Raw genomic sequence first — 10,994 nt, forward strand, 5'->3', positions numbered from 1 at the left:
ATTTTGATCACATGATCATGGTGATTTTATGAAAGTCATAACTATGAAAAATGGTCATAAAGAACGTTTTTTCAGTGCTGTTGTAACTTTGGAACAGTCACTAAATGAACTGTTGTAAATCAAGGACTACCTGCAAACCAAAACAAGTGGATTAAATGTCTCCCATTTCACCAATGATACAATCTGAAAAGATGCAGGTCAAAGATGGTTTAGTCATCTTAAACTCGGCAGTCAATTATTGCAGCATTGTTGCCCTCTCCAGAAGCTCGTTTATGAGAAGTGATCATCGATGGATGGATCGGTGGGTGAGTGGACGGATGGATGGATCTGATGAGCTGATGTTCTGGGGACTGAACTCCGGGAGTTATATCCAGAATCCATTCAAGGGATAACTCAAACTCTCCAGTTAAGGGCATTTAGAAAATAACAATTTCTTAATTCATTGAGAGCCTTCGCCACTCTTCGGTCTCCAAAGTACAGCTCTCCAACCTTGGCCACTTTAAGACTTGTGGACTTCAACTCCCAGAATTCCTCAGCTGAGTAATTCTGGGAGTTGAAGTCCACAAGTCTTAAAGTGGCCAAGGTTGGAGAGCTGCCCTGCTCCAAAGTACCGCGGGCTGCGAACTTGATCGCGAGCATATTTAGCTACGAACCTCCTTACAATCGGGGGTGGGAGGGGGATGTATCACGTCACTCCATAAGTACCGCCTCCTGGCGGCCTCGATTAGAAGAAACCCCGCTCCAAACCTGACCCCGCTAATCACGTGGCTCGCCTGATCTCTCATCCCGCGAGACTGAGCGCTGTAATACCGGCGGAAGTGAGGGCCTGGTCCTTTTCCAGCTGAAGTGAGACGCCAAGATGAGGTACGTGTGGATCTGCTCTGAGGCCTTAGATAGAATCCGCCGCCATCCTTCCTCTCGGGGTCTAGTTGAGTGGCGTTGAATAGGGATCGTGGATGGTGAGCCAGCGGGGCAGGCCTGGCACGGAAAGGGACCGTCGGTCTTGCGGGTTAAGTCATCCCCGAGGGCCATATTCGCATGCCGTGATTCTCAGATCACGATCCAAAGCCGTTTCTGCCGATCTGCCTTCCATTGAAACGGGCTGCTTCGATATGCGATTAATTCAGCAATCAAAACAGCAGCTTTTAAGCTGCTCTTTGCAATGGAGTCGGATGCGAGTAGGTTCTGTATTAAAGTTGCATAAACCTCCCTTGGGTGACATTGTTCTTCTCGATAGCACATTGCACAGTAGTGGTTGTTAACTAGCCTTTGATGCATCATGAGAGCATAATTTGTCTTCATTCACTTACTCCCTTCCAATATGAACGTCAAGAGCCATATCAAGGGAAGCGCCTGCCTATAGATAGCATATAGGGTGGGTGGGTTTGCGTCTCTTTGGTCTCCAGAAACACGTTGACACGAATCTGAAAGTCTGTATGAGTTTAAATTAAGATACGTTTTTCCACAACAGCAAGGTCTCCCGTGACACGCTTTATGAAGCTGTGAAGGAAGTCCTTCAGGGGAGTCAGACAAAGCCCCGCAAGTAAGAACTTCAGAACTTCATTTACATTTGTATGTAAAGTTGGGATCACTGGAATGCCACCCCGAGAATCCATCAGAGAAAGAAAATAAGCAACAACGGAAAGGAGGGAGGATGAGGAGGGAAAGGAAGAAAGGGAAAGGCAGAGGAAATAAGAGAGGGAAGAAAGAGTAGGAGAGAGGGAACGAGAAGAAGAGAGGAGTGGGGGAAAGAGAGGGAAAGGAGAGAAGTAGAGTAAGGGAGGTTGAGAAGAGAGTAGTAGGATTGTTGCAAAACAAGATGGAGGTATGGGGTGGCAAGAAAGTGAGCCCAACTGTATTTTCTATATTTGTAAGAAGATAGTGATAAATGTTTAATAGATAAATGTAAATAGTATTTACAAGAATGTATATTTGTAAATTATTTGAAGGGAAAAAATAAAAAAAACTGCAAAAACTTCAGAAGACTATGAAATAAAGTTAATTTGAGTAAACCAAACACCAAAGTTTGCTATAGCAGCAGGGAGCATGTCACTGCCTTTGTCACAGAGTGAGATTAGCATTTGACAGAATTTCTCTGCAATTGGAAGGAAAAAGGAGCTGCATTTGATCATGGATTGGAGTGTTTGCGTCACTATATGAATACAGATTAGCAGGAGCTGGAATCAGCACATGGCCACTCTGAAATCCTGAATCTTCTGGAAAAACAGTAGATGTTACTTAGTTCTCCAAGAAGCTCATTGTCAGCTCATATTGGAAAGTTCTCTGTAACAATATAAGACAATAGTTCAATTACATCTCTCTTGGATAGTATTAAAATCAATTGCAGATGTAAATTATTGTAAACATTACAAATATGGTTTTGCTTGGTTTTCCTATAGGAAAACAAAACAGTGTCTACACTGAACAGAAAACTGGTTTTTTATTAGTTTTTAATAAAAAGTTTTTATAACCTTACATGATGAAAACAGGTTCTTTGGAGTAATTGAATAATTAATAGCCAATTTGGTCTAGTGGTTAAGGCATCAGGCTAAAAATCAAGAGACTGAGTTCTAGTCCCATTTTAGCCATGAAAAACCAGCTGGGTGAATGGGCCAGTCATTCTCTGTCAGTTCTACCCATCTCACAGGGATGTTGTCGGACATGTAGGAGGAAGAAAAAGTAGTAGGTGTTTGCTGTCTTGAGCTATTTATAAAAAATGTATATAAATAAAATTCATAGAAGAGGTAATTTACTCAGTACTGATATGTTTGTGCAAAATGCTTTCCTTTAGTAAGTAAAGTTCGTCTTAAATGAAATACCATTTCATGTATTCAGTGGCCTCTAGATGTTTCGGATTGAACTCCAATTAAATGCAGTCATAAGCATGCAATCTGAATAGAGGCTGCAATCCAAAACTTCTGAAGGCCATCTGATTGTTTTCTCCTACTGCATTCAATTGTCCTCAGTTTTTACTCAAATGTATATTCTGTTTTCTTTACCTAGGTTCTTGGAGACTGTGGAGTTGCAGATCAGTCTGAAAAACTATGACCCACAAAAGGACAAGCGTTTTTCTGGCACTGTCAGGTTTGGCACTCTTCTTGTACCACCCAGCCTTCTGCTTGCACCCTTCTCCCTGTTAGAAGCCTTTGAATTTGGTTCACATTCAGACAGCCTGTTGGCTTGTAAAATCTGTGGTAGCTGGGTGCAATGCTGAATTGCCAGGGTAGTTCAGTTCACCTCACTGAATGCAGCGGGTGTGGCTGGACGGACCCCTACCCTGGGTCTTAAAACACGAGGGGAGGTATGGTGAGGCTCTTGTGCTGACCCTGCCGATCATTTTTAAGAAGCCTGAGGTAGATCCTGGTGCACAGAGAAGTACTAGCTGTCCGGTAAGATTTGTCAGCACCAGTCTTGAATGTTCTATTTTGTATAAGTTTTGTTGATAGGAGGTTGCTATTGTGATTTTTTTGCTTTTTCAGGCTCAAGTCGGCTCCGAGACCTAAGTTCTCTGTCTGTGTCCTGGGGGATCAGCAGCATTGTGATGAAGCCAAGGCCGTTGACATCCCACACATGGATATAGAGGCCCTTAAAAAACTGAATAAGAACAAAAAGCTAGTGAAGAAACTAGGTGAGCAAAATAAAAAAGAATGTCCAAGATTTTAACATCTGATAAAATTGAATTATCTCTCTTTTTTGTGTACGATGTTAGATGCACTTTGGTTTAACATTCTTGTGGCTAATCGTGAAAAATATGATATATTCCCACCCATCCCCCTCCAACAACTGCAAATAAAGAAGTAGAGGCATATAATTTGAGTTTTTGGGACTGAAAAGGGATGAAGCCAGAGGTCTCCATATTATGGTAATGTGGCAAAAGGGGAAGCATATTAGCATTGTGGTTTATTTCAGCCCAGATCTCAAAGAACTTTGTACTCTAATAATTATGCTGTAAATTGCTTTCCAATTATGTTATCCTATAAGGAGTTCTGCAAATATATGTTAACTATTTCCAGCAGTCTAGCACCTGGTCCTTATTTTAGTAGCCTCAGTAAATAGTTTGATACTGGCCTTAAGGAAGCTATTTAAAACCAAATTATACTAGAGAATATTTTACTGATTTGGACAACCTAATCTATTGAGGCATTTTTATTAATTTGTTTTATTTGTTTGCATTTATGTTGGTAGGTCATACAAACATTTAAATTGTTTTGTTCTTTTTAAGCCATTAAGAGATGCTTGATTGCTGTGGGTTATGAACCCAATAAATATTAATTGGGTTTTAAAATATTTTATTGGAATACGGTTTCAATTGGTACATGAACAACATCCATATCTATTCCCTTGAAATATAAAAGCACCCCTTAGTATAAACGTACGCCTTCTAGCATAGTGAAACTTGGATCCACTAATCTAAATTCCTTCTGTCCTATGTGTTGATGGGTTTGGAACTGTTTACATGCCTGTTTCTGCAGCAGTTGTTGTGGAGTATCTACTATGACAGGCTCCTGTTCTGATAGTCAAGGTTCTTTACAGCTACTCCTAAGGGAATATTTGGCATATCCTGAGGGCCCAATTTGGAATTATTGCTGAGCTAAAACAACAGTCTCTGTGGGTGGGGAGGGGGGTAATGATATCAAGACCAGGAAAAGGAGTATATAGGTCAAACAGTGTAAGAACCACTGTTCTAGATCATGTAAGAACACACCTGAACTTGCAAACAAACACTGAAGTGTTTATGTTGACTAAACAAAATGCGGTGATTCCGAGAGCAGATTGAATCTCTTTGTGCCTGAGAGAAGCACATCTGAAATGTTGCTGGGCATGCAGAATACATTTTTTGTTTTTATCTTTGAAAAAAGTGTGTAGTTAAGAGACCATATACACAAGCACACAGAAGAGTCTAGATTGCTGCATTCCATATTGTTAACATGTATACCTGTTTGCAGATATTTGAGATGAGTCTTGAGTGTTTTCAGTATTGTGTATTTTTATTTTATACAGCCAAGAAATATGATGCTTTCCTGGCCTCTGAATCCTTGATTAAGCAAATTCCTCGAATCCTGGGGCCAGGACTGAACAAGGCTGGCAAGTTCCCTTCTCTTCTCACTCACAATGAGAACATGGTGGGCAAAGTAGATGAAGTGAAATCCACAATCAAGTTTCAAATGAAAAAGGTATTTTTTTTAACTCCTTACATTTGGCAATATGTATTTTTACTGGGGGGGAGGGTAGTTTCTAGTGTTTTCTAAAGTAAAGCAGGCCCACAGAAAATTATCTAGCTGAAGGGGGAAAGCATATTTCAACAAATATCTAGAGAAAGAGTCACTTTGCAGAGTGAGATGGCACCATATAAATTTAATGAATAAAATAAAATAATGCATCTACTGAATTAGGTTTTCTCTTCAATATCAGTGATTATTTGCACAATGGTACCATATTTTGTATTAGAAGAACAATACTGTATTCTTCATTACAAATATTTACAAGATTCCCAGAAACTCTGCAGTTGTTTTCCTGAAGGCTTCAGTTATTTGTATCTATCCAGTTTTGTAGAAAATTGGAACATCCTAACCATACCAACTTGAGATTGATTTGTTTTTAGAACAAATCATTTCTATTCCTATTCAATTGTAACACATTTGAGTGTTTTTTTTGTGTTCTAGGTACTATGTCTTGCTGTGGCGGTTGGTCATGTGAAGATGACTGAGGATGAGTTGGTCTACAACATTCATTTGGCAGTCAACTTCCTTGTATCTCTGCTGAAGAAAAATTGGCAAAATGTGCGTGCCTTGTACATTAAGAGCACCATGGGGAAGCCCCAGCGCCTATACTGATGGCTATATAGATACATATGTTTCAGCTAACAATACAGTTCTTTTGAGCTAATTTACTAGTGTGTGTTTTGATTTTTATAAAATTACATTACATGGAATCACTGAATGTTTAACTCCTCTTAATCTGAGAAATGTTCATGTTCAAAATGATAAATTAAATTTCAGAAAATGCTGGCATATTGTGAACTGGCATTTATGTATTCAGGATTTATGAAAGCATGCATGCCCTTGATTTAATACCATTTGTCTTGTGACCATTTGAAGTTAAAACAGCACTGAAAAAGTGCCATTTTTAATTTTGAATGGTCACTAGACAAAAGTGCTGTCTTTCACAAATTAAGTCAATTGCAGCATTCCTGTGGTCATGTGAGCAAAATTAGATGCCTGGCAACTGGCAAGTATTTATGACAGTTGCAGTGTTCCAGGTCATGTGATTATCTTTGTGACTTGGTGAACAACTGTTGCTAACTGCAGAGATTCACTTAACAGCTAGCAAAAAAAGATGGTAAAATGCGGTAAAACTCACTTAACTGTCTTGCTTAGCAATTGGAATTTTGGACTCAATTGTGGTCATAACTCAAGAACTACTGATATTTTGCTTTCCCATAAATGAAAGAATGTGTGCCTTCACATGTCCAAACTAGATATTGTGTTGGCTGTGAGCAGAAAAACATAGTGGATTAGAACACGTACAGCTCCTTTATTGGAACCAATATGGTAAAAAATATCTGATTTATTTAATATTTTGTTATCAAAGATTCACTCAGTCCAACACATTTCACACAGTTGTGGGGGAAATGGGAGGAAAAAGGTGTGTTGGATATATTCACTGCCTTGGATTATTTGTAAAAATAAATGGGGTACAAATAAGTGACAACATGAGTTGCGTAAACCCAAAGCCTGCTTCACAATATGATAGTGAGTAATTTTCCAAAACCTGAAGTGCCAGAATAGGGGGTTTTATTATAGCAGTCTTGTTTGTAGGGATTGATAGGCAATATTTGGATGGCCATACTTACCAATGTTGGAAGAGAAAAAAATGAACAGGTTGGAAAGTAGGAAAAAGTATGCATTGGATGGAGGAAGTTAATCCTTATTCATACTTCACCACTTCTCATTTCAAAGTAATAAAAAACTGACCTTGGCAGTAAGAACCACAGAAGGGGATTTGGGAGGTTCATGCAGGCCTTGTCTTCAAGTTGCCTACCTTTTGTTTTGCATGGTACACAAAGCAAATCACAGCTGATGGAAAGCTTTTATGAGGTGAGACCATAAATTGAATTGGGCCTGAAATAGTTTTTGATCGCCAGAGGTAGTTTTACATATGAAGCATATGCTATTTACTAAACTATTCATTAGTATTTTTTTCGATTATAGCTTGAGATGATGCTTCAAGACCAATTTTGCTTGTACTGTCAGTAAAGAGTAACCTAGTTTTTTAGCTTTGCCTACTCCAGGAGACAGTTTGCTGGAAAAGGAGATAAACTTTATCTTGGTATTTACATTAGCAGCAATAAAATTTCAAGACATCAGTTTGCCATATTAGACCATTATTTGATTTGGAAGCTTTGCAGGTAAAGAATATGCAATGGGCAAATATGTGAAAAAAATGAGTATATTGTTTACTACATTATACGTGACAGTTTCCTATATGCAGAGATTGTGTTGCAGGGCTACTGAAATGCACCAGGCTACAATTTATCATATCTAATTGAATGAAGTTGACTTTAAGAGGAAAAGAATCCTGCCCTTTATATGGGTGAAGTTGGGGAGTGCAAGGCATTCTGACTATGAAACGACACTTACATTCAAACCAAAACATTTCTGGGTCTTCTGAGCTAGTTGTACTTGAGCCATTTCAAATTTGTTTGGAATATTCTGAATTTTGCAAGGTCTTGAATGTCCAAAGAAGGAAATGGTATGTTTTCAGTGAAACCCCTAAATATAAGTAATTTGGGGGAGCGACCTTAACACCGATTCCAAATTTCCTAAACACCTCATAAGTCTCATATCCATATTATGATTATGGATGTATTGGCACTTGAGAACCCAACCCAGATTGTCTGGTTTGCTTGTTTCTACAATGCAGGGCCTATTAATTTTATAAAAGGAACTGGCGTTTACAGATAGACTCATTAGAAAATAAACATTCCAAAAAGCACTGAATCATACAAAGAAAACTTTATGAGGGAAACAGTCTTCAGAGTTGAGGTGCATCATTTTAACTTGAAGATCTTGTAAAATTGTGCACCATTCTGCCAGAATGTGCTGAGAAATTAACAAGTTATAAATACTACTTATTTTGGGCCTGCTGTATTCTGCTAATTATAAAGAACTATATTTTAAAGTGCAGTATCTAATTTAGTGATGGCAGATGGCAACCTCTAGCTGATTTCTGCTAATAGGAAGAAACAAGTTCAAATTAGGTTAGAAGTTGGATGAGAAGCCATAAGGAAGCTCACAAATGTAGACTAGATTGGGGAACTGAAGAAATAACACTGATGGGGGGGGGGGGGATATTGGTAAAAGATAGCAAGAAAATTACATGCACAGATTGAGAAACTAAGAGTAAAGCTTGAAATTGGTATTTCATAACAAATCTAGCAAAACAACAAAAATCAAGTTAGTTAATTTGAAAGTTCCCTTATTTTGTGATGATAGAACAGTCTTATATCCCTTGAAAATGAATTGTCAGTGCACTCCTGAGTGTCCCCTAGTTCTTATTTCAAAATCCATTGCAAGAGTTCTGTTCAAAATCATGATAAAAGAAACAGTTTTCCTGCAATCTTCTGTTCCAAGGGTATCTCAGGAAAAAGAGAAAGGAAAATAAGTTGTGAAAGAGAAAAGAGGGAGAGTGAACACTAGAAAGATACACTGATATTTAAATCTTTGTGAATCCTTTTGGATTTTCAACATTTTTGCATAGGTGTGACTTAAAATGTGATCTATTCTCCATACAAGTCCTAAAACTAGATAAAGAGGCATTGAATCATTTTCCTCAGGAACAGTTTAACTGAACAAATATGTTTTTAACTCCTGGTTTAAATATGGTTCTTGCCTATCCAGCTTCCCCAGAGATGGTTCCTGAGGAAATACTTAAGAGAGAAAAATAAATTTATTCCTCACATTTACATGGCTGTTCATCTCATAAAAAAGTGATTTTGAATGGAATTCATCAGTCAATAATCACAAATATACTTAAAAATTCATTTAAAAAATATAAAGTCATTAAAAGCTTTTAAAAACATCAATAAAACCAATATACAACCACACAGAAAGTAAAAAAGATCAACCACAACCGAGCCCTCTAAGACTATTCCCCCGAGACTGCGGGCCTCGAGGGATTTCCAGAATTATAACGGATAGAGATAGATAACTGGGGGACAGAATGCTTGAGAGAATGTGTACTTTGCCTTGATTAAAAAGCATGAGATAAAGTTTGCACTGTCTGCACAATTCCTGAAGACCCAGTAGATTTTATGAGCATTTCAAGTATAAATTTAAATCAAACTGGGACTCTACATGATTACAAAAACTTCAAAAAAAAAAGTCTAATTGTTATCCTCATGGTGCACCAGAGGGCATCATATAATGGGGTTCGTGTCACATGGTGATGATCAGTGCATACTGTTCAAGGTTCATACTGTACTTCCAACCTAAGCACAAAGTGGTAAGCTTCATTCTTATGACAGAAATGGCAGCAGCATGAGTAAATTTCAGGATTCTATAAGAAAAGTAGACTAGTCATCCCAAACTGCTGAGATGATTCTGCAGGGCTTCAACTCTTCACCTGAAGAGTCTAAAATGTTAGGTGTGTGACATCTGGGAACCAGTGAAGGTCTTTGTGCCCAGATATCACTGCAGGTTAAGTCTGATTAAAAGTAGCAAAGCTGCTTTAAGGGAGGATTGAAATAGTACAGGGAAGTTTGTTGAAAGCAATATAGATGCTGTGTGGCTATAGCTCAGTGCCAGTGAAATTAGGTCAGGAAATGGGCATTTGATATTTGGTTCCTGGTGTCAACATATCATAAAGGCTATATAATTTCCTTTCTATTGGAACTGCCTAAGGATTGTCACAAGAAAAGAGAAAAGCTACCTGTCCATTAATTATATGTTGTACTGTTTTGGAAACATCTCAAATCATTCTTAGCTACTGTGCCTGGGAGTTATATTCTAACCAATTTTGAGAGCACTGGTCGGGAGAGCCCATCTGCATAAATGTGCATATCATTGACAGCAATACTACTGATTTTAAAAGTTCCAGCAGTATATATATTTTGTTTGGATTCTGCACACATACATCACAAAAGCATTAGGAGAAGCATTCTCATCTATGTGAATTAGAAAAAGAGAAGAAATGCATTTTTCCATCTCAGTCTTTGCTAGTTCTGCATTTGTTTTTTTTAATTGATGCCCATTTAATCTAGATCACATTATTATTCATCAACTAAATTTTGCAATCTCATTCAATGAGTGCTCAGAGGCATACTTGTATGTTTTAGGAATAAGCTGTTGCCTTTTAGCAGGTTTGCAATGGGTGTTGAACATGATTAAATTGGAGCTCTATTAAGCCCTGATTGGGGGTAAACAGCAGCAGTTGTGATGTCTCAAGTATGTTGATGTGATTCCAAAAATGATAAGTTTTGAGGAATAACAGTAATGTTCTTTACAGGTCTCCTTTCATGGTATTCCCAGCCTTGGAAAAATATTCTCTTGTGCCTTGAGCAGCCGAGGGGAATTTATTTCCTGCAGCACGAGAGAGGGTTAATTCTTTGTTCCAGGTTAACCTCTGTTAGCATACAACCAGAAAGAGCTAAACCATCACAAGCAGGCAGTGTTTACAAGACAGCCGTCATCCCTCCTATAAACAAGGGGCTTCTCCAGCAGCAGAAAAAGTGCATTCCAGAGAAGCAGAGTCTAGTTAGTAGAGCATCTGCCTTAGAGCAGGAGGAACCTGATCTTCCGAAGTCGGCAGCTTTGCTTAAGGGCAGAGCAGGGACCGGTGTTGCTGTGGCTTCTCTCCTTGGGTACCTCTAGACAAAGAGGAAGACCCTTTCTGAGAGCATTCGTTCCTCTTGGCTCATCACACTTTAGACCCTCTTTGCTTGATGACACTCAAAATCCTGTTGAGGGTAAGTCAGCTATTTAAATATTTGATAT

The 10,994-nt window shown here is 38.5% G+C and overlaps 1 protein-coding gene across 1 annotated transcript; it reads left to right on the forward strand.

The window, feature by feature from the left end:
* Positions 1-769: 769 nt before the first annotated feature.
* On the forward strand, positions 770-5,890 carry RPL10A (ribosomal protein L10a). Its single transcript, XM_032218684.1, has 6 exons — positions 770-864; positions 1,472-1,543; positions 3,004-3,084; positions 3,480-3,628; positions 5,002-5,174; positions 5,664-5,890. Exons 1-6 carry the CDS (start codon positions 860-862, stop codon positions 5,832-5,834), a joined length of 651 nt encoding a protein of 216 aa, XP_032074575.1. The 5' UTR covers positions 770-859; the 3' UTR covers positions 5,835-5,890.
* Positions 5,891-10,994: the final 5,104 nt, after the last annotated feature.

This window comes from Thamnophis elegans, chromosome 5 (assembly GCF_009769535.1).
Source record: "Thamnophis elegans isolate rThaEle1 chromosome 5, rThaEle1.pri, whole genome shotgun sequence".
NCBI classification, from domain to species: Eukaryota; Metazoa; Chordata; class Lepidosauria; order Squamata; family Colubridae; genus Thamnophis; species Thamnophis elegans.

Coding starts and splice junctions, on each gene's coding strand:
- RPL10A (XM_032218684.1), top strand. Junction 3,085..3,479: donor CGTTTTTCTGGCACTGTCAG/GTTTGGCACTCT, acceptor TTGCTTTTTCAG/GCTCAAGTCGGCTCCGAGAC. Junction 3,629..5,001: donor AAAGCTAGTGAAGAAACTAG/GTGAGCAAAATA, acceptor TATTTTATACAG/CCAAGAAATATGATGCTTTC.